This window comes from Theropithecus gelada, chromosome 1 (assembly GCF_003255815.1).
Source record: "Theropithecus gelada isolate Dixy chromosome 1, Tgel_1.0, whole genome shotgun sequence".
Taxonomy (NCBI): domain Eukaryota; kingdom Metazoa; phylum Chordata; class Mammalia; order Primates; family Cercopithecidae; genus Theropithecus; species Theropithecus gelada.
In genome coordinates, this window is record NC_037668.1 from 58,457,910 (window position 1) to 58,482,002 (window position 24,093).

At 40.3% G+C, this 24,093-nt stretch overlaps 1 protein-coding gene and 2 non-coding genes across 9 annotated transcripts in view; all 3 read right to left on the reverse strand.

Annotated features, from left to right (window-relative positions):
• PUM1 (pumilio RNA binding family member 1) overlaps nt 1–24,093 on the reverse strand; it is a 137,494-nt gene that overhangs the window by 15,269 nt on the left and 98,132 nt on the right. For 3 of the 7 annotated variants that reach the window (XM_025361479.1, XM_025361132.1, XM_025361395.1), the window contains 7 exons: nt 22,399–22,537; nt 21,203–21,346; nt 19,997–20,293; nt 18,694–18,930; nt 7,236–7,503; nt 5,776–5,905; nt 3,666–3,794 (listed from right to left, as the gene is read on the reverse strand). In XM_025361479.1, coding sequence (XP_025217264.1) covers nt 3,666–3,794; nt 5,776–5,905; nt 7,236–7,503; nt 18,694–18,930; nt 19,997–20,293; nt 21,203–21,346; nt 22,399–22,537 — 1,344 coding nt within the window. Of the gene's footprint in view, nt 1–3,659; nt 3,795–5,775; nt 5,906–7,235; nt 7,504–18,693; nt 18,931–19,996; nt 20,294–21,202; nt 21,347–22,398; nt 22,538–24,093 lie in introns of all 7 variants that reach the window. The other 4 variants (XM_025361215.1, XM_025361307.1, XM_025361567.1 and 1 more) reach the window with 3 other exon arrangements.
• Nucleotides 2,642–2,727, reverse strand: LOC112615958. Its single transcript, XR_003117518.1, has one exon. It is a non-coding gene; the product is annotated as a small nucleolar RNA SNORD103/SNORD85 (small nucleolar RNA).
• LOC112615963 lies at nt 22,209–22,281 on the reverse strand. Its single transcript, XR_003117520.1, has one exon. It is a non-coding gene; the product is annotated as a small nucleolar RNA SNORD103/SNORD85 (small nucleolar RNA).

Here is a 24,093-nt window from a genome sequence, read left to right on the forward strand (position 1 = left end):
GCAGAAGAATTTCTTGAACCAGGGAGGCGGAGGTTGCAGTGAGCCAAGTTGTGCCACTGTATTACAGCTGAGCAACAGAGTGAGACTCCGTCTCAAAAAAAAAAAATTTATTTTATATACATATATATAAATAAAAAATAAAAACAATAAAAAATATTCAAAGTACAGTTTTTACCGAAGCATAATGCTTTCACATCATTTGTAAGCTGAAACATCATAAGTCAGGGGCTATTTGTACACTGTATTAAAGAATTTCTACATGGCACACAGCCACAGTCCCAGCTATTCTGGAGGCTGAGGTGGGAGGATCACCTGAGCCCAGGAGTTTGAGGCTGCAGTGAGCTATGATAATGCTACCAGAAGCCTGGATGACAGAGCAACACCCTGTCTCTAAAAATAAAACAAAACTAAACCAAACTAAAGAATTTCACATACAATTCATCATGTTTTTATTATGACAACCCTGTAAAGTATTCCTAGTAATGATACTAATTAAGCTAGAGTTTACTTAGGCATACCTCTAAGTGTGTAACACGTTTTAATTAAATTTTCCTAACAATCTTACGGAGTGGACACCACCATAGGTGGAGAAACCAAGGAAGAGGCAAATTAAAAGACTTACAAAACTATAGACCTAGATTCCCAAGGTTCAAACCCAAGCAATCTGGCTGAACTGTATGATAAACTACTATGTCAGTAAACCAAACTGTCAACAATACATTATCCTGAATACCCCAACTCTGCTGGTATATAAAAGAAACTGAGACAGAGGAGGCTTAAGTCACATATTTCAAACTATGGATAGAAAGTGACAGAATTACAATTCTAGCCTAAGCTGTGACTCCAACACCTATGATCTTACTACTAAGGCCATAGTGACTGCAGAGTCAGCAGGAATGGTTCTCAGTTAATTAATGAAAAGTGTGCAAACACAGGAAGTAGATGAAATGGCCAGAAACTGAGTCTGTGAGTAGGAAATGGGTGATGGTGACAGGATATATATAGAGAGAGACACTGGGATTTCGACTGGAGCCCTTCCCCCAAACTCACTGTCCCAGGTCTTAGGTATCCTGAAATTAAATGCCTGCACTATGGCTATACCTGGTGCCTCCTGCCTAATTTCCTTGCTGTCTCCAATCTCTGTACATTGGCTAAACTGTGTTGCCAGTGGATTTATGTTAGAAGACTGCAAGTCATGTGAAAATAGTGATGCTAATGAACGCAATGTCTTAAATGCCCAAAATGTTGAGTACCTCAAAGCAACTAAGATATCATATAATTAAAGAAATTAAAGATGACAATGGCAGGGGCTAAAGAAGCAAAAGGCAAGAGACACAGTGATTAAATGTCAGAAGGGAATTAATTTTTTTTTTTTTTTTTTTTTTGGGGAAACAGGGTTTCTTAGGATCTGTCACCCAGGCTGGAGTACAGTGGTGCAATCATGGCTCACTGCAGCCTCAACCCCCTGGGCTCAAGCAATCCTCCTACCTCAGCCCCCCAGGCAGCTCAGACTATAGGAGTGCACCACCAGGCCCAGCTAACTTTTTATAGAGACGGGGTTTCACCATGCTGCGCAGGCTGGTCCTGGGCCCTAGCAATCTACCCACCTTGGCCTCCCAAAGTGCTGGGATTACAGGCATAAGCCACTGTGCTCAGCCCAGAAGAGAATAATTTACTCTGAAAATACAATTATGGGAATGATGGGAACTGTGGAAATAATTATGACAATGAAGCTTTCACACAAAAAAAGTCAAGGAATACTTATAAACAAAAAGAAGGAGAGATGGCTTCTCTGGATATTTCTGTGATCCAGAAGGAATAAAAATTCCAACAAAGATGAGTTAGTTTTACCTAAAATGGCAAACTTGCATCTAGAAAGAGTAAAATAATCCATGGTAGGAAGCATAAGTCAGGCCCAGAACAAGACACCACAGAGAAACATGACCAGAAAAAATATGTGAAAAATATAACACAGAAAAGAACAATAGCTGGGTGGGGTATCTCACACCTGTAATCCCAGCACTTTGGGAGGCCAAATCGATCGAGTCCAGGGGTTCAAGACCAGCCTGGGCAACATGGTAGAAACCCCCATCTCTACCAAAAAATACACACATTATCCTGGGGTAGTGGCGCATGCCTGTAGTTCCACCTGCTCAGGAAGCTAATATGGGAGGACCACTTCAGCTCAGGAGGTTGAGGCTGCAGCAAGGCACAATTATGCCACTGCACTCCAGCCTGGGTGACAGAGTGAGACCTTGTCTCCAAAAAGAAAGAAAGAAAGAAAAAAAGAAAGACAAGAAAATTAAAGAAGAAAAATTCAACTATCTATGAAAATCCAAGAAAAATTAAAATTGGCAATGATCTGAACATTAAAAGAAAATTAAAAATAGCTTCACACTTACTTCTAATTACTTACACTTTCTTATTAATGCTACATCTCCAGTACTAAGCACTGAATAAATGAACTCCAGACCTGCTCTATCTCCAGCATTCCTCTCTCCCTTCACCAGCATCATGGCACATACCTATGAAACGCACCACTTTAAAAACTTTGGACTTCTTCAGACTTTAACTGCCACTGCCAACACCAGTGCAGTGTTCTGGATTGGTTTACTATGACTCAGGGGTGGTGGGTGTCTTGTCTGGCTCAGAACTTGAGTCCATTAACAAAGATTCTCATTACCGAACTTTGTTCTCAGTGAGGGCAAGTGGGTCATCATTACCAGACAAAAGGCCAACCAACCCCTCAAATGAGAAGGGCTCAGTGAGCTCACAGCCCAAAAGCTGCAGGCTCAGATGAGAAGCACCAGAGGCTGGAGGCACTGCCTAGCACAAACACAACTGTAGCATAGCCTGCCTGTGGGTCTGTTTTGCTTCCTGGGCCCTGTGGTGTCTGCAGTGCTCACTGGACCCACACCGTGACTTGTCGAGAAGCTGTGGGCCTGTTCAGGTGATTTCTCTGTCAGTTTCCCACTCACATCACTTAAGTATTCTCATTTCTGTTCCTTCTTCCCTGTCTAACTCTTCTTTAGCCTTGCCTTCTCCTGCAAAGCCGGCCCTCAGGGACTTTGGGAAGGGTGAAGGGTCCTTCTCATGTCCTCACCACTGCTCACCACCATGGCTCTTCCCCACCAGACTGTACTCTGCGGGCAGGGATCAGCTGTTAGTCATCTCTGTGCTGATGAAGTCTGGCACAGAGTGGGCTTCAGGTCAATGTACCAGGCTATGCACCACGCTGGGCAGGCCCTTGCTCAATAGATGTTGGTGGGATGAAAGAACAGGAGAGAAGGAGTAAAAAAATATGGAAGGTGGGTTGGATGAAAGTTTGACTTGTTGGAGAAAATGATGGCTTATTAGTATTTTACCTGCTTTAATTCATGGAGGAAAAAAAAAAAACCACCTGTAAAATTGAACCTATTAAAGGCTAAGTTCTAGCCAATGGAAGAGTATTGGATACCACAGGTTTTAATACAAGATACTTGATCTACAATAAATTTAAATTATTTGCACAGTTCATGCTTGCCATGCACAAAAAGGCAGCCATAAGCAACAATGCAAAACCATAAAAGAAAACTGAAAATTGACAGAATTACAGGGTTCACTACATGTACTATGGAGAAACATCAAACACCAAGAGAAAAGTTAAAGGGGAAACTTACAATTACCTGCTGGTCTGAAGGAATAAACTCAAGAGCTTTCTGGATAACACGGCAGCCATACATCTGTAGTGCCAACGACAGGACATGGCCTCGAATCCGTTCTGCCAAAGCCAGCTTCTGTTCAAGACTGCCAAACTAGACATAATGTGTGGGTGAACACCATTACTTAAGTAGAAGGAAATAAACCAGAGAAAGCAAAGCATTCATTATTCTGCATCAACCATTGGCATAACCTCTTTTAGCCCTGATACCTGTGATTAACTAAACCTTTCATTTAAAGAGCCATTGTCTCTTCAAGCCAGTAGTTCTCGGCCTCTAATTATGAGTAACCCTTTTTAATGTTAAAAAGTTTCTCAGATACCCAACAATAGTAGTTTCACTATTAATATCTGCTAAGCAAACACATAATTCCTCAAAACTGTCATTAAAACATACTATTAAATGAATCCGGCCAGGTGCAGTGGCTCACACCTGTAAACCCAGCACTTTGGGAGGCCAAGGAGGGTGGATCACCTGAGGTCAGGAGTTCAAGACCAGCCTGGCCAACATGGCAAAACCCCGCCTCTACTAAAAATACAAAAATTGGCCGGGCATGGTGGCACGCTCCTGTAACCGCAGCTACTCGGGAGGCTGAGGCAGGAGAATTGCCTCAACCCAGGAGGCAGAGGTTACATTACAGTGAGCTGAGAAAGCACTACCACACTCCAGCCTGCCCCATAGAGTGAGACTGTGTCCAAAAAAAAAAAAAGAATCCGTATTCTCTTACTGCCAAAGCACACATGGATACACTGTTTTGAAGTAGTATTCTACATCATTAACAGAATTGATTTTTTTTTTCCTCCTATTTACACAAAGTAACAGAGTTGGGAGGGGAAAATTAGCACAATCAAGAAGTAAGACTACACAATGTTAAAATTCTACTTAGAATGATTTTCCATCCTTGGCTTTTTATTTTCATTTGAATCACATAATCATGAGATTGGAGGAGACGTTATGAATTATCAGCCCATCCAACCTCCTCATTCTCCCAAGGGGAACTAAGATCCAGAGAAGTTCTCAAGCTTGGTCCAAATCATGTGGCTATAATCCATTGTATATTTTGTCACCCCAAGGTACATCAGCCTCCAGAACTAGAGCGCTCAGTATTTTTATATATGTAACAAAATGGCAGTGCAAAGTCATTCTAAAATCAAAAATACAAATCATGTTTAGATTGGTTTCTTAGTCTAAAGTTGAAGAATTCAGGGTGAAAAACCGTAAGTCTTCATGAAAAAACTTGGGAAGGTAACACTTGAGTACGTCATTTTTTCATCTTCATACAAATCAAACTGAATGAGATGTTAAGACGTTTACAAATTTGTTTTGTGGCAGGTAATGTGCAGAATTCCAGCATTTTCCTCCCCACACCAGACTCCTCCTCATCTCGAAGTTTTGTGCCATTCTGCATCTATAACTTAGGGTTGCCAATACCAGATAATAAGGACTACAATGGTAAGCAAAAAAATCCCTGCCTCTCTGAAATTTTGCTTTATTAGAGGAAAAAGACATTAACCTAACAATCTCGTTCTTTCCAAAGACAATGATAAAAAAAAAGTGAACGTTATTCAAATTAACAGAAGTAAAACAAGAAATCAAGGCCAAACGATCAGCCAAGAAGCAGCATTGAACAATTCTTGTGACCCTAGCTGATAATGAAACATACTGGAGTTGGTGTCCAAAGACAATTCTCTTAAGAACCTTAGAAAAATTTGTTTTTGGCAATATTTTATTGTGATCCTGCTAAAACTACTTTACAGGGATTATTTCCTCTTTAAGTGACATGTTTTGTGAAACCATTGACACAATCTGAAATAATGTGCTGGGTCCTAAATGGGGACACCAGTTTTCCAAACACATTTCCAAAACAGACTGGCATTATCTGCTTGGGTATTTAAACCATACAGAATAGACAGACTGCTTCTAATGAATTGGAAAAACACTAAAAAGCTCTTCAAAAAGACTACTCACCCTTCATTCTGAAGACTGGAATGGGACTGCTATTCTTAAAAAGGCTAATGAAAATCAAAATGCTCTGCAGATTCTCTGAAGTCAAAGGATAGAAAGAACAAAGGCTTACTTCAAAGAACTTCTGAATGACGTAATTTCCAAACACATCTACCATGAGTTGGTAAGCAGCCTGGAGGATTTCATTGAAGACAAGCTGGCGCTCAGCTGGTGTGGCACGCTCGAGTTTCAGCTGAATGAATCTGAAGCACAAAGTAAAAAGGGCAATCACAGCACTGAAGGAAGACCTGGAGATACGTCAGAGAACCTCGGTTTGTAGACTGCATCCGTTCTGAAATGTGTGTGAGTGAGCATGTGTGCACACACATGCACACAGTAAACCAAACTTTATTTGAATGAATCACCTGAACTCCCCTGAATAATTTTTAAATAGAGGAAGAAGGCCCTAACTTAATTGAGCTTTGAAAATTACATATAAATGATGGTATATTTCATTCCAGTAGGGCATGTCTACTGAATCTTATTTATGTGCAAGGTGGGAGGAGATTAAAAGGGGGTGGGGGGGCAGGGGTGCAGGAAGAGAGGAGGGGTGGAGGGAGACAAAACACAACATGTACCCTACTTGACTTTTTCCTTTAGAAACCAGCCTCACATCAATGAACTCAAAGCTTACAGTCCTTACTATATTCTTTAACTTATTTTCATATAAAACAGCATCTATCAGCTACTCAGGAGGCTGAGGCAGGAGAATGGCATGAACCCGGGAGGCGGAGCTTGCAGTGAGCCGAGATTGCGCCACTGCACTCCAGCCTGGGCGACAGAGAGACACTCTGTCTCAAAAAACAAAACAAAACAAAATAAAACAAAAAACAAAAACAAAACAGTATTCATTATCTTCCAAAGTAGTAGCAGTCTGCCTTTTTTTAGTCCAGATGAGCAGTATCAGGAAAATCATGTTGCCTCTCAATCTAGCCTATAGAATTCAAATATGAGAAATATTGGCCCAGTAGCAAGCTGGCAGAACTTAAGGAGGAGGTAGCTTCTGTAGAAACTGTTTCACTGGACACAGTCAAAAGAAAGAAACAGAAACAGAAATGGGAAAGAAGGATGGTGTTGTCACCATAATTATGCTCTATCCCCAGGACCAGATTCGCTTTCTGTGAAGCCCACTGCAGCAGCCCAACAGGAAGGGGTAACACAAACCAAATTCTGTCTTCTATAATAGTTTCTTCTCTCATCTCTACGTAGACTGTCACTTCTACAGAGTGGAACAACAAAGGAAGGTGGTAGAGCTGTCTTACTCCTAAGCACCCTAGATCAAACTTGTATTTGAATAGCATCTCTTCGAGAGCAAAAGATTCTTCATAATGTTTAAAGCAACCAAAGTATATGTATGTCTTTGTTTTCATGTTTGTTTCTTAAATCCCTATGAAATAATGTGATGCAAACTAAGAGGCATGCTTTTAAAAAAATTACTATATGGCATTTTATTTCAGTAGATACCCATCTGAGCCAAGACAGTTAAGGCATTAAAATTTTGGTTACCTTAAAGTGCCAAAGTCAAGTACTCACCTGGACCCATGCTGGTCTTGGGAAAATTCCATTATATGTCCAGCAATCTCCCGCAGTTGTAAATTGGGGTACCGGTTGTTTCGAAAATCTTCCAAAAGCCTGCTCCTGCCAGAAGGCATGACATCAGACATTCCATATCGCAAACGAGAGGAAGAGAAAAGAGTGCTGCTCGGGCTGAAGAGGCTGGAGGCGCTGCTTGCACTGCGGTACTTGGCTTCAGCGCCTGGAGCAGCAGAGATGTATCTTCCACTGCCGTTCGTGAGTCCTCCTGTTGGTTACAGAGCAGGAGAACTTAAGACCATTCTTAAGAAACTTCATTCAAGAGAGGAAAAAGCATTCCCACACCCGAAAGCCTGCACCATTTCTGATTTCTTCAATGCTGTTGTTTTTGTTTTAAGACAATTCTATTAGCGTCATGACTTTCGTAGGTCAACTCAACAACCTGGAAGGAAACTTCTGCACAAAGATTGAGATGGGAATGCTTTTACCGTTGATGGTAGACTGCTAGTAAGACTGCAGCAATAGTTAGCATGGCCCCTAGTAATGAAATGAGGGAGAAATATGCCAACCAGCTGAACCCAGCACCTGAGTACCAGCAATAAAAACTCAGAAAATGCAAAACACACTCAGACTTGAGTGGTTTTCCATTCTGAGATCTGTGGAGATGCCTTTCATTCTTGAATAACCCCCATTTCCATCTGAAACCCACTTTAAAAAATCAGGCACCCAGATTGGTCTGTTTTATACAGAGCACCCCGTGAAAAAGCTTTCTTTGAAGGAATGATTTTGCCACTAAATAGAAGTGTGAAAATCACTAAGACATTCCAGGCCATGAATGAGACATAATGAGTAGAAGATAGCAGATACCTTAAAAACAAAAAATTTTTGAGTTTTCATTACAAATGGACAGCTCTTAACAATTTCTATTGTGACACAGCCTGAAATGACCGTAGTTTCAACAACCTTCATGCCATTGATAATGCTGTTTTGACGGGTGACAAGAGAATAATTGGGAATCTCTAGACAGATAAAATAAACATATGACCAAAAGGCATATCAAAACATACAACAGGCCAGGTGCAGTGGCTGATGTCCATAACCCCAACACTTTGGGAGGTCGAGGCAGGAGGATAGCTTGAGCCTAAGAGTTCGAGACCAGCCTGGACAACAGAGAGAGAACCCATCTCTAAAAAAAAAAAAATAAATAAAAAATTAGCTGGGTGTGGTGATGCACACCTGTAGTCCTAACTACTTGGGATGCTGAGTTAGGAAGATCACCTGAGCCCAGCAGGTCGAGGCTGCAGTAAGCCATGATCGCACCACTCCATTCCAGTCTGGAAAACAGAGCAAGATCTTGTCTCCAAAAAAACAAGTATAGCAGCATAATAAATTATGAGTATTTTTAAATAACAGGCCGGGCACGGTGGCTCACACCTGTAATCCCAGCACTTTGGGAGGCTGAGGTGGGCGGATCATGAGGTCGGGAGATCAAGACCACCCTGGCTAATATGGTGAAACCCCGCCTCTACTAAAAAATACAAAAAAAAATAATTAGCTGCGCATGGTGGGGGGCGCCTGTAGTCCCAGCTACTTGGGAGACTAAGGCAGGAGAAAGGTGAACCTGGGAGGCAGAGCTTGCAGTGAGCTGAGATTGTGCCACTGCACTCCAGCCTGGGCGACAGAGCAAGACTCCGTCTTAAAAAAAAACAAAAAACAGTTCTTATTTTATTATTATTATTATTTTTTTAATTTTGATTGCAACAGAAAAAAGATGTCAAGCCTTTCTGGGGTTGTTTCCCCCACCTCCTTTTAAACAAAAAGGCCAAAGTAGGTAAGAAATATTACATAAACCACAAAAAGTTTAGATGAATAACAATTAAAAATCCACGAGAAAAGTCATCCAACATTAACTACTTCTCAGCTCTTCAAAAGTTTTAATAAATGTCTGGTTTGGGGTTTAATGGTAGCCACAAAAAGATACCCAGGCTGGACTTCATAGAATTCCAGGGCCCAGCTTCAAAAGTCTGGGTCTCAATCAAAGTGATGAAACCACCAAAAGAAAACGGCTCAATGTTGAAATCTGTAAAATATTTACTGAGGATGTGTCCTAAGCCCAATTCTATGTTAGAAGATTTTTCATATACACTTTCTTTGGAATTCTCACTGGCATTTTGGAAAAGGAGTTTGTAACTCCCATTTAAGTAACAGAAAATTAAGCCCAGAGAGATGAAATGTTCATCCAAAGATATAAAACCCAAAATTGTCACGGCCAGAATTCAGAACAGGGCTCTTAACTCCAGGGTCAGGGTCCTTTTGGGGTCTGAAATTCATTTTCGGACTCAGTTTCATCAAGTTTTCTTGTTCTACAGAACGTTCTTGTCAAAGTCCACAGTATTTCTGAATTCAAATGAAAAGTGATTTTTTTTTTTAAACGGAAAGTAAGTCAGGAGATTAATATGAACAGAAAACAGCAGTCATAAGACTGTTCTTTTATTTATTTATTTTTGAGACGGAGTCTTGCTCTGTCACCCAGGCTGGAGTGCAATGGTGCCATCTCGGCTCACTGCAATCTCCACCTCCCAGGTTGAAGCAATTCTCCCACCTCAGCCTTCCAAGTAGCTGGGACTACAGGTGTGCGCCACCACACTCAGCTAATTTTTGTATTTTTAGTAGAGATGGGGTTTCACTGTGTTGGCCAGACAGATCCTGAACTCCTGACCTCAAGAGATCTGCCCATCTCAGCTTCCCAAAGTGCTGGGATTACAGGCATGAGCCACAGCACCCAGCCAAGAGACTGTTCTTTATTCCATTTCAGAAACAATTCTGTCTCACCTGTCTGAGGCTGGGGAGAAATGGGCAAAGAGGTGGTAACAGGGTAGGTTGGCAGGTATGGGGAAAGTGTGGCAACAGCAACATGCCAAAGAAGAAGGGATGGGGCGAACACACAATGTTTTGAAAACAATTTAAAGGGATTTTAAGAAGCTGGTCACTGACCGAAATGGAAGGTAAATTATAAAGGAGCCAGGTCCTTGGTAATGATGTTTAATGATGAGACAAACCAACCCTGAACACTGCCCTACCACTATACTTCCAGTTATATAAGCCAATAAACGCACTTACTGTTTAAGCCACTCTGTTGGATGTTCTGTTATTTCTGGCAAAAACATAATGACTAATCCACACAAAGGACTAGACTGAATAACAGTTCATATGCGTACAAAAATGGTTAATACATTTACTGTGAGGTTTTGATTTTTGCCTCTTACCTCCTTAGATGTCAGACAAGTATATACTACAAGGACATTCATGCACACACACACACACAGAGTTTTTATTACTAAGAAATATAGACATCTCTGAAGAGAAATTTTCCCAGGTACTAAATTATAAATGGCAAACTGACAGTTCACAGACATATTTTGTTTGAGCCAAGTAGTACTTCTTTCAACATCAAGCCAATGCTTAAATTTTTGCTCTAAATTATAATTATCTTGTTTTTGAAAAAAATGTGTGACAAATAGTAAATATTTGACCATTGGTAAGTATTTGTTGACTGAATCTCATTTAGATAGCGAATGTGCATAAATGTGCTTTCTGACGCACAACAGTCTAAATACCAACATGTATTTGCACCCAAACCACTATAGCTCTGGGGGTTTCGGTGCAACACTCCGGAAGTGTTTAAATTTGCAACTGTTTTAAAAGAAACATTTCTCATAAGGCTTCAAAGGGACAGTGGTGGATTTCATAGGTCTGTGTCCTATGACAACTTTCCACAGACAGTAAGGGCTTAAATGTTTTATTTAAATTAATAAGCCCTTCAGTTATTTTGCATAATTGTATATAAGGGATTTCTGCCAGCAGCCATGTAGTATGTCATGCCCTTGCTACGTGGAATGTTCTCATTTACTTGCTTTTTGTACTCACAGATCTAACAGATGCCTAATGGGCAAAGCCCTGCCTTCCCACTTTTAAAGAAAAATTCCCATGGTCCCCAGTATCTAGTTCTGTGTTTAATACAACCAGAAGCAACAATGTTCATCAAAATGTGTTTTAAAAATAAGCTCGCTCCAATTCATTCTCCAACACCACACCAAGGTAGCCCTAAATTAAATAACCATGAAGACTGATCATCTAAGTGCATGATTAATAAGGAGTCCAAAATACGTTAATTGTCACATAGTTAGTTTTACAGCTGATAAGTCTCCTTCAGAGAACCAAGTGAGAAATCACAAAATAACCATTTTAATTCAGAATGGGGAAATACCTAAACACATACATGACTACTGGTTACTGACCAGTAACTTAGAAACTTCTTCATTTCAAGCAAGGACAGATAAAGGTATTTTGCGTTTGAGCTGTGCTTTTCCTAAAAAACTAAAAGGCACATAAAACCCTGAAGATAAAGAACAGAAAGAATACATTTTAAGAGGATGATAATTCTATCATGATAATAAAACTAAATGCTTTTTAGTTTAGAACTAAATTTCAGTTATAAATGCTTTGATTCTTTTGCCCTGGACAGCTTATGAACTTTTGAGCTCCTTTTTACTATTATATATTTCATTTCTGAAGTAATGAACAATCATAACACTTTCTTCCCGGGCAAATGAAAAGCCTGGGTATTGTCAACAAAAACTACCTGCTACCTCTTGATGTTTAAGAGTTTTTAAATGATACAGCCTGGGGATTGTGCAGAAAACTATAAGCATGGAGAAGCATTCTAAGAAATGAGTGAGAAAGGGTGGAGTAGGATAAGGAGATCTATGGGTAGGCAGGGCGTGAAACCGCTACAGTCAGTCTTTGGGGACACTCATATCCACATCCCTTACTTTTTTCTCTTTGAGATGGGAAGCAGAATTTACTAGAGATGGATGTTTCCGTTATAAGTGAGAGTTTAAGGTTTTCTATGTAAACCACATATAAACCACAAATGAGAGTTACAGATCTAGTTAAGAAAATTCATATTTATTAACTATGATTAATAATTACAAAAATAATACTGTTAAATTGAGACATGCAACACATAATTAGGTCAAATAAAATAAATAATTGCAACATCTGTCTTGTTCAGGGTCACAACATATTTTATATGTGCACATTCGCGGGTACATATGCATGTATGGGGGAGATGGGAGAGGAAGATTGAGAGAGATTTCACTTATTAAAATAGTGCATTTTATGCTAACAAATTTGGCAGTTTAGATGAAACGGACAAATTCCTAGAAAGTCACAAATTACCAAAACTGACTCAAGAAGAAATAAAAATCTGAACCTATAAGACCTATAAGAGGTAAAGAAATGGGGTAAGTAAAAATCTTACTACAAATAAATGTCCAGGTTAAGACTGCCTTACCTAGTCAAGTTTATCAAACATCTAAAGAAATAATGCGGATACTCCACAAACTCTTCTAGAAAATAGAGGGGGATGCTACACTTCGAAGTTCATGCTATGAGGTCAATATCACCCTGACACCAAGCCACAACAAATACCTCACGAGAAAGAAAAACACAGATCCTTCATTAATACAGATTCAAAAATTCTCAACAAAAATACAAACACACCGAATTGAACATGACCAAAGTAAGAGGTATATATGGAATGCAGGGTTGGATTAATATCTGAAAATCAATTAATGTAACATACCACTTTCACGGAATACAGGATAAAAGCCACATGATCATCATTTAAGATGTATATCTGGAATGCAGGGTTGGATTAACATCTGAAAATCAATTAATGTAACATACCACATTCACAGAATACAGGATAAAAGCCACAAGATCGTCAAATACAGAAAGAACAGCCAGGCAAGGTGGCGCACGCCTGTAATCCCAGCACTTTGGGAGGCCAAAGCGGGCAGATCAAGAGGTCAAGAGATCGAGACCATCCTAGCCAACACGGTGAAACCCTGTCTCTACTAAAAATACAAAAAATTAGCCGGGCATGGTGACAGGCGCCTGTAGTCCCAGCTACTTGGGACGCTGAGGCAGGAGAATGGCATGAACCCGGGAAGCGGGGGTTGCAGTGAGCTGAGATTGCACCACTGCACTCCAGCCTGGGTGACAGAGCAAGATTCCATAAAAAAAAAAAAAAAAAAAAAAAAAGGCAGAAAAAACACTTGACAAAAACTAAAACCCATTCACAACAAAAACTCACAACAAACTTAGGCTAGAAGGAAACTTTCTCAACCTAATAAAGGGCATCTACTAAAAACCAACTGTTTTAGATTATGCTTAATGTATTAGATTATGCTTAATGGTAAAAGATAAATGCTTTACCCCCAGCTCCCGCCAGGTTCAGGAACAGGCCGGGCACGGTGGCTCAAGCCTGTAATCCCAGCACTTTGGGAGGCCAAGACGGGTGGATCACGAGGTCAGGAGATCAAGACCATCCTGGCTAACACGGTGACACCCCGTCTCTACTAAAAGAAATACAAAAAAACTAGCTGAGCGTGGTGGCGGGCACCTGTAGTCCCAGCTACTCAGGAGGCTGAGGCAGGAGAATGGCGTAAACCCGGGAGGCGGAGCTTGCAGTGAGCTGAGATCCGGCCACTGCACTCCAGCCTGGGCGACAGAGCAAGACTCCGTCTCAAAAAAAAAAAAAAAAAAAAAAGATCAGGAACAAGGGAAGGATGTGTGCTCTTACTTCTTCCATTTAACACTGTCCAGGTCGAGCACCCTTTATCCAAAATACTTGGGACCAGAAGTGTTTCAGACTTTAAAGTCTTTCAGATTTTATTTACCAGCTGAGCATCCTAATATGAGAATCAAAAATTCTAGAGCATTTCCTTTGAGCTTTGTTGACTTTCAACAAAGACTTTGTTGACACTCCAAAAACTCAGCATTTCAGAATTTTGATTTGGGATTTTCAACCTGTACTGGAGGTTCTACACAGCGCAATCAGACAAGAAAAAGAAACGTCATCCAGATTGGAAAATGGCTTTTATTCTTAGATGATATAATCTTATATGTAGAAAATCCTACAGATTCCACCCAAAAACCATTAGAACTAATAATAAATGACTACAGCGAGGCCGTAGTATATAAGATCAACATACAAAAACCAATTGTATTTCTATAAGCAAGCAACAGTCGATCGAAAGATAAAACCAGGGCCGGGCGCGGTGGCTCAAGCCTGTAATCCCAGCACTTTGGGAGGCCGAGACGGGCGGATCACGAGGTCAGGAGATCGAGACCATCCTGGCTAACACAGTGAAACCCCGTCTCTACTAAAAATACAAAAACTTAGCCGGGCGAGGTGGCAGGCGCCTGTAGTCCCAGCTACTCGGGAGGCTGAGGCAGGAGAATGGCATGAACCTGGGAGGCGGAGCTTGCAGTGAGCTGAGATCCGGCCACTGCACTCCAGCCTGGGTGACAGAGCGAGACTCCGTCTCAAAAAAAAAAAAAAAAAGAAAGAAAGATAAAACCAGAACACAATTCTATTTATAATAGCATCAAAAATATATGCAATTAGGAATAAATTTAACAGAAACAGTGCAAGACCTGTACACCAAAATTACGAAGGAAAATGGTGCTAGGACAACTAGAAATGCATGTGCAAAAAGATGAACCCTGACCTGACACCCAAAATTAACTCAAAATGGATCAGACTTATATTTAAGAGATAAAACAATAAATTTTTTTTAGAGCAAAACATGAGAAAATATTCCCCCAAGAGTTTGAGTTAGGCAAAGATTTCTTCGATACTATTTCAAAACCAAGATAAATTGAACCCCATCAAAATAAAAAACTACTGCATTTTAAAAGACAACATTTTAAAAATGAAAAAAAGGGACCAGCCTGGCCAACATGGTTAAACCTCATCTCTACTAAAAATAAAAAATTAGCTGGGCATGGTGGCACGTGCCTGCATTCCCAGCTACACAGGAGACTGAGGCAAGAGAATCTCTTGAACCGGGAGGCAGAAGTTGGAGTGAGCCAAGATCATGCATTCCAACCTGGGCCACAGAGTGAAACTCATCTCAAAAAAATAAATAACATAAAATAAAGAAAAAAAGGAGCCAGGAACAGTAGCTCACACCTGTAATCCTAGTGCTTTCAGAGGCCAAGGCAAAAGGATCACTGGAGGCCCAGAGTTAAAGACACCCTGACCAACATAGCAAGACTTAGTTTCTACAAAAAAACATTATTTTAATTAGCCAGGTGTGGTGGTGTGTGCTTATAGTACCAGCTACTTGGGATGCTGGAGTGGAAAGATCCTTTGAGCCCAAGAGTTTGAGGTTACAGTAGGCTATGACAGCACCACTGCATTCCAGTCTGGGCAACAGAGCAAGACCCTGTCTCAAACAATAAAAACGGGGGTGGGGAATAGAACTCAAAAAGGTTTGTTTTTAGTCTGAACTTTAAACAATCAGTAATGAAAAACCACGCCACTCAGTAAGTGATTTTTAAATAAATAATAGGAAAAATTACTAAACAGGTCACTGATTTTGTTAGACGATACTAACACATATCTGCCTACTGGGACAAAGTGTAAAAATGACAAGATGGGGAAAAGATCCACAAGAGATACAGGCTGGTATGCGCATTCAAACACTAGCTTTGTGGTTGGTATCATTAAGCAACATTCATTAAGACATGCTGAGTTTTAAGAGGTGAAGAGTTCTTTTGAGTATTCAACACAATGAATATAAAATGCTTAGTATGGCTGCGCGTCACTGCTGATGGCTGGTGGCAGCAGTGAAGCAGTATTAACCACAGAAGCTATATTAGGTGTGGGCCAGAAAGAAATGTTAAGTTTCTTATACTAAAACGTCTTTAAGGCCTCTTTATGGAGATCGTTAGAAACCAAGTAGCACACCTCTATTTTCTCAGGGAAAAAGACTGAGCGGAGGCAAAGCTGTACTAATTGAGACAAAGAGTTCCTCAGGAATGGCATATACGAAACATGTACTACACACAACACAAGTCTAATGCAAATGCACACAAAGAAATTGCGTAAACAAGGTGAATGTTTCCAAGGAGAAGTTATGTTAAACATAAAACTAGGAAGGCAACAAGTCATTTGACAAGAAATAACTCACACTAATAGTTATTTCCTTCTTCAAAGGGAAAACATGAATTAAGAGGTAGTATTACATTAAATTGCTGATACTTTAGAAAGGAAAGGTATTATGCATGAAAGTAACACTTCTGGCTCCATTTCCACGCACCAAGGAACCACAGCTTTTTATTTGATTTTATCTTAACTTATTTTGAAACAGGGTCTTACTCTGTTGCTCAGACTGGAGTGCAGTGGCATGATCTCAGCTCACTGCAGCCTGTCTCCCAGGTTCAAGCAATTCTTCCACCTCAGCCTCCCAAGTAGGTAGGACTACAGGCACGCGCCACCATGCCTGGCTAATTTTTGTATTTTTTGGTAGAGGTGGGGTTTCACTATGTTGGCCAGGCTGGTCTTGAACTCCTGACCTCAAGTGATCTGCCTATCTCAGCCTCCCAAAGTGCTGGGCTTACAGATGTGAGCCACCGTGCCCGGCCCATTTATTTTTATAAATAAAGTTTTATTAGAAGATAGCTACATATTCACTCATTTACATTTTGTCTGTGGTTGCCTTCCAACAGCAGAGTAGAATATTCACTACAGACACCATCTGGCCTATAAAACCTAAAACATTTACTATCTGGTTCTTTATGAAAATAATTTTAGCAGGTTCAGGTTGTTTAGTACATAGTATGGGATGACATAGTTTACCTGTTTTTAAACCAAGAAATTAAGATATAAATTTCTGGATTTGATAATGGACTGGTTCAAGATACTCTGAGTATATCATGTGACAGGATATACACTGAAACTGCATGCTTTGGAGACAAATATGCTTGATTCTAAACCTGTTCAAATCCAAGATGATCTAGGCTAGGCAAGATATTTAAGTCCTCGACACGAAATAATACCTATACCTTCCAGGGTTGTATGTACAGGACCCAAAACCATTAACACCAGCAGGTAAATGCCAGGTCAATTAACATTGGTTCCTTCCTTCTAGCCATATATCAAACTGGGAGTCTGACACTCCTCTCCAGATTTTGCATTAACCCCCAGTCTTTAAAGCCAGGCATTGTGTCACTAGGAAACACTGTTGGGGAATGTACCCCATCGCCTGTCTACTTATTATGGACCTACTAATCAGGAAAGTCACAGTAACTTTTATAAAGTGATGTTCATATATAACCTGAGAAAATGAGTTCTACAACTACAGTTCTTACTGTATAAAACTTCAGGATATGCACACACATGCCAATGTGTATATATAAACATAGTTTTGACTTGAAACTCGCCTCTTTCAAACTCAAAGTTGTCACTCGTAGGTCTAGAATAATAAGTCTATTACGCTACCCACTTCAGACTTCTCTTGAATCCTATAAATCACTTTCTAGTCTGCCTATCCAAACGAAGGTATCCTGTTTGTTTTTAGTCAGTTCTCACTTCTGAGTCCATGAAGCCATTTAATCTCGCTGGTTAAAAACAGAATCTTCTTGGTAAAGTGGCCACACATGCTGATTTGCCCACGACAGTCCTGATTTAGGCCTATCATCACCAAGTAATTATTCATAGCACCCTCTTCCACTCACAAAAGTGTTATGGTTAGCATGATACATTATATGGTGACTCTACATCTAGGACTCAATTTTCCCCATCTAGCAAATAAATCAGTACTTCAAACTTAATACGTAACTGTGGGAGAGAAGTATGCACCATGTTTGAGATAAGAAAATATCTCCCGTGTCCTGAAAGAGTTAGATATTTGCCACCCACCCCCCAAAAAAAAAAGTAATATAATTTTCTTTTCATTCTTATAGCCTGCTGCTTGGGATCCTCTTTTTCTTTCCCTATTTTCTAGACTCTAGATGGTAATAGTTTAAAATCCCATGCATTAAAACAACCTAAATATTTAACAGGGAAATATACATTTCCTCATTAGCATACTATATAATTTGAGAGTTTATATTTACAAGTATTTTAAAATATGGCAAAATTTTAAAAATCAAATGCTTTTTGTGAAAAAGCAAGATATTATATGTACATATAGCAGAGGGGAAACTTGGAAAAGAAACAAGGCAAAATATTAATTGTGGTGGTATTGCAGGTGGTGATACTAGGTGATTAAATTCTGTCTCTGTGTTTCCTAGCTTCACTGAAATGAACCTGTGTTTATATTGTTTACATGGAAATACTCTCACAGGTAGCCAAAGAATAAAATGTTCATACTAAAGCTAACTGAATATACAGGGAATGTACCCAACTATAGTAAAGCCAAAACTGCTACACTATCTATAGGTACAGCCTGAATAACATGAGGTATTTACGGAAGGCACAGAATACCCAGGACACTTCTAGTATAAAGGGACTGTCCTTTGCTTATGCAAAGTTCTTGTAATGTCATCGGTGGCAAGAGAGTTCTAGAGTTCAAGGTGGTGTTAGAGTAATGGTTCTTACCCAGGTTTAAGCTTGAAGAGGATCCATGTGAAGAGAGGGAAGGAGGTGGTGTCTGTGAATGTCCTGGTCCCTGACTAGGGAGAGGCATGCCCACGGGTCCAGGAGAGGAGGAAAAGCTAAGGCCGTTATAAAAACTGTGTCCAATGGGGGTCAAGCTGCTCGATGTCCTCTTATAAAGGTCACTGCTGCCAGTCAGGGAGTCACGGCGGGAGCCACTGCCAGTGTTGGAGTTTGCAACTAAAATGGAATTAAAACAATGCAGATAAGAACAGGCCTGTTCTTCGAAGAACAAGCCCAGTGACCTGTTCCTAACACTTTGATCCAGACTCCTTACCACCGCAAATTTGTCAGCAGAGACAGCCTAACTGTTAATGTAGCAGTACTGGGGGCAGATAAGTAATAAAGAGGACATGGCTCAGGTTAACATGACCATCAAACGTATGCCAAATTTACCTTCCTATGGGGTGTTGTATATTATAGGATAAGGGAGGGTTAAAAAGCTCTGACGGCCACATGAGCTATGGAAAAGGTGGAAGAAAATGGACTAGAAGAATGCCTTTCATCAATTGAAAAGGTTCAAGTAGAAAAATGGGATACAGAAAAAAGATTTGTAAATGGGCTACTGCCCCACTACACAAGACTTCTATATTGAAAGCCTGTTTTCTCAGTGGGTTCAATCTAGAGTCAACGCTGCCCTCAATTCCAATTAAGATAATTTCTTTCACACATGCCCTTCTATTTAGGGATCACTTTTGTTTTTTATAATCTCTGCAATTATCCCATTATTCACCATACTACACTCCTGCTTTTTTCATCACAACATTAAAAATGTCTTGGTCTAATATCCTTCCTCCTAATTTTCCACACATCTACCTTATATTCTACTCAGAAGACTGAAGAAAACTTGTAACTCTTTAAGGCCTGCAGGCCAAGAACTCAGCTCAGTCTCAATTGTAGAGTATTTCAGCTCTGCTATCTTTAGTAAGTCCTCCTCCCTCAGTTTTTGATATCAATTTCTATAGTTCCCTCCATATTTTTCCCAATCATAGCAAAAATCTTCCCTAGATTTCAAATCCCTGAAAGAAACTGATTAAGTAAGTAGCCACATGAGCATGGATCGAAATAGGTCCCATCTGTATAACTTGATTTCAATAGTCTATCATCTCACAGATTATGTGGGATGGCTGGATTCCCACAAGGCTTGGTCCAGATCTGCCTGTGGTTCCATGCATTGCCAGTATTCCAGAAGGATTGTAAAAATAATTAAAATTCAGTCTTAAGAGCATATCAGTCTAATTTCTACCTGCTGTTCCAAACCCTCCAAGGGCGGATCCCAGGGTGGCGCCGAGAGAACTGCTACTTCCGAATCCCAAGGATGTGTTGGCAGGCTGGGCAGAGCCCTGGGAGAAGAGGGAGCTGCTCTGTGAATTGCTGTTCAGAGAGTTGTTGCCATAGAAAGAACTGGATGCCAGGTTGTTATTGGGCTGCTGCTGAGGCTGGGGCTGAGGCTGCTGTGTTCCTAAAGGGCGAAATGGTCCATTTGTTGTTCCAGCAAGACCACCAGCTGCTCCATTTGCTGAAGCTGCGGCTGCTGCAACAGCTATGAAGAAGAAAGCAAACCGTTTGGCTATGAAAGGGACTGGCCACATTTCCAAACTACATTTTTATCTTTTTGCAGAAAACCTTTTAATGCTGCCTATCTTTTCAAAACAGACACAAACCATACAAATCTGTCTTTGATCCCTTCATATGAAGCTGCTATTTTCTGTTTCTACTTTCAATTTGAACTCAAAATACCACTAGAACAAGTTCACTATGCTGGTAGCTTTAAAGAGACTACAGATTAAAAGGGGTATAAACATCCAACATATCCATCAAATACAATTACTTCCTAAAATCTTAAATTCCATAAATATCTATGTTGAGGGTTTCTTCTAGAACCATGTAATGCATATACATCCTTCAAGTTCCTATTTTAGCACACTGCTGTCTTCTAGATGTTCCTGTTATTGTTCCTAATTAAAAAAACAAAACAAAACATATAAACACTTAAAGTAAAAAACTATTACTCCTCCCAACAAAATGTATTATTCTGTCACTTCTCACTACTGTTTCCCACTTCCTCCATTCCTGCCCCTATGGCAAAAAACAACCCCTCCTCTAAAATTATCTTAAAATAATGACTTGGATTTCTGTGAAATCAGCCTTGGATTTCTGTGAAATCAGCCTTGGATTTCTGCCAACAAAGCCATTTTGTGTGAGTAATGCAACTTCTATGTTCTCAGTGGAACCAGACTTTGCTTCTAACCAGCTGGCACATGCCACCCCTCCCAACAAAAAGGAGAATCCACCAAGGTCACTTATTGCTTCTGATCTCTTTTTGAAACATTACAGGGTAAAACTGATATACTGAGAATTGCCAAAAGTGTATTTCAACATACTTTAAGAATATCACTATCAGTCGCCACTTTTAGATCTCTGGCAGGAGTCCACTCAGATGTGCGCTCACCTGCTTGTGCAGCTGAGGAACTAATGATGACTGGGGCAGGAGCTACAAGTCGAACAGGAGCTCCAAGACCATTTCTCGCACCTGCATTCACTACAAGGGCACCAGTTTGGTCATAGTAAGCAGCAGGAGCCAACACCGGATAACCTACGAATATCAAACCAACAGAGAAATGTGTATGTTAAACAAACAAGTATCTCCTGGGCACCAACATATTGTCAATAATCATAAACTCAGCTTTGGGGTTGAATTGACCTAGATTTATATACTGGTTCCATCACTTAAATAGTTGAATAAACAAATAAAAGAGGCTACAAATGATTATAAAAATCATAGTACTTTCATACTACATAATAATCTAAGAACAAATATCCCGCAAAATAGCAGGAAAAACCTAGACAGGCTTTAAATAACATGATCTTTCAATATTATGTGAAATAGAATCTCCACATCCCAGTTTAAGCCATATGAAAAACTGCAGGTGACTTCTAAGAACACACAAAGGCATAGCAACTAAAAAACAAATGAAACAGGTTAAAGTTATTTATTGAATTCATAAATGGCTCAGTTAAATTGGCTATGCTCTATGATCAGTAAAGGTCCATAAAAATACGCTGACATCTCTCAAAGACTTGTTTCATATGTAGAACATGAAACTACATTTAATCCCATGCAAAGCACCAAACCCAGCTGACAGTGAACCAAAAACAACATATATTCAAGATATGTCTATATAAACACATATCTCAGAGGTAGGCAGCTAAAAAGAACCCCTACTATTGGTTTAAAAGAAACCTTAAAAATGTAAGAGATGACCCTATCAAGGTGTACCAGAAATTTCTCGCTAATCATGTTGTTCAAAAACATCAACATAAAGACTAAGCCTTGTAAACTAGCTTGGCCACTCCATCTACCACTAATTCTGAGACAGAAAACAGATAACCCACCAAGGAAAAAACCACATATTCCAAGCTGCATGGACATTTAGATACCTCCAATATGACTTAAGACTGGCTCAGAACAATGCTCTCATCAGTGAACTATAGTCTAAGTGAGGGCAAGTGTATATCATCCTTGCCAGTCCCCAAATCATGACAAGCCTAAGCAAGGTGAAAGCACTGCTCATTCCCCTCTGTAATCACCTCAAACGTGCAGCCTTTTTCCCTGCCAAAGTATTAGGAATAACAATGCAGCCGCACCTGGCATGCCTGCTGCCAGACCTTGTCCAAATGCAAGGGCAGAATTCACTGCTGCAGCTGCCACAAGGGGATCTGTTTGCTGTCCCTGCTGGTTCTGGTTTGGGGTCAAAGGACGTTGGCTGGCTCCTCCACGGAGAACCTGGGAAGGGAAGACAGAAATAACCACTTTCTTTTCATTGGAGAAGACCTACCATATGCTCAGGTTGGATCAACTTTTAAAACTTAATTGTAAAACATTTTCCCTATAATGGTTTTTATATGTCACAGCTGTTAGGGTATAAATTCAATTAATAACATTTCATATAGTGGAATTTCAGTCTACCATTCTTACTTTAAACACATTACCTTTATAAGCAGCAAAAAGCACAAAAAAGTGATTCATTCATTCAAACATTTTATCTCATCTGCCTCATAAAGTTCTTGTGATAATTAACTTAAAAGATGAATTTGAAACATCTGGCATCAGCAAGTGGTAATGTTATCAAATATTTAATGCCTACGAAGTGGCAAATGGGCAAGTGAGACAGAGCAATCAACAAGACCGACAAAGCCCCTGTCCTCATGGAGCTTTTATTTTAATGAATGAGATAGACAATAAACCATACTATATAATGTCAGTGCTCTGACAAAAAGTGGGTGAAGAAAAAAAAAATGTAACAGGCCAGTCATGGTGGCTCACGCCTGTAACCCTAGGACTTTGGGAGGCCAAGGCAGGTGGATCACCGGAGGTGAGGAGTTCGAGACCAGTCTGGCCAATATGGCAAAGCCCCGTCTCTACTAAAAATACAAAAATTAGCCAGGCGTGGTGGCAGGCGCCTATAATCCCAACTACTGGAGAGGCTGATGCAGGAGAATCACTTGAACTTGGGAGGCGGAGGTTGCAGTGAGCTGAGATCAAGCCACTTCGCTCTAGCCGGGGGGAAAGAGCAAAACTCTATCTCAAAAAACAAAAAAAGAAAAAAAGAGTATTAATGGTGGGGGGGAAGGGGTTCCAGACAGGATGAACAGGGGTAATTTACCCACATATTTAAAGTTAACTAAGTCTCACATGCACACAAAAGATGGAATGAGAATATTTCCTCTTTAACGCTAATCTATTTATTAAGGTCCACATGGCCCCAAATGAGTTCACCAGATTCGATTTGGTAGGGCTCTCACCTGACTATTTCTATTTCCCTCTCACAAATTCCACAAACATACGCATTAGTCAAGTTCAGTGCAGAATACCAGTTATGCCACTGTGATAAAGGATCTACCTTTTTGGGGCGAGGGTTGGGGCAGGGAAGAGACAGGGCCATGCTCTGCTGCTCAGGCTGGAGTGCAGTGTGACACCGTCTCAGCTCACAGTAGCTCACAGTAACCTCTGCCTCCCAGGCTCAAGAGATGCTCCCACCTCTCCTGAGTAGCTGGTACTACAGGTGTGCACCACCACACCTAGCTAATTTTTCTATTTTTTTTGTAGAGACAGGGTCTCACCATATTGTTCACACTAATCTCTAACTCCTGGGTGCAAGCAATCCACCTGCCTTGGCCTCCCAAAGTGTTGGGATTACAAGTGTGAAGCCACTGAGCCCAGTCAAAGATCTACTTTTTATTAATAAAACATAGACATCAAAATGCTAGCAATCATTATTATTCTGAATGATGTGAAGAATCTATCTCACAAGATCTACACACTCCAGAAAGCAAAAATGC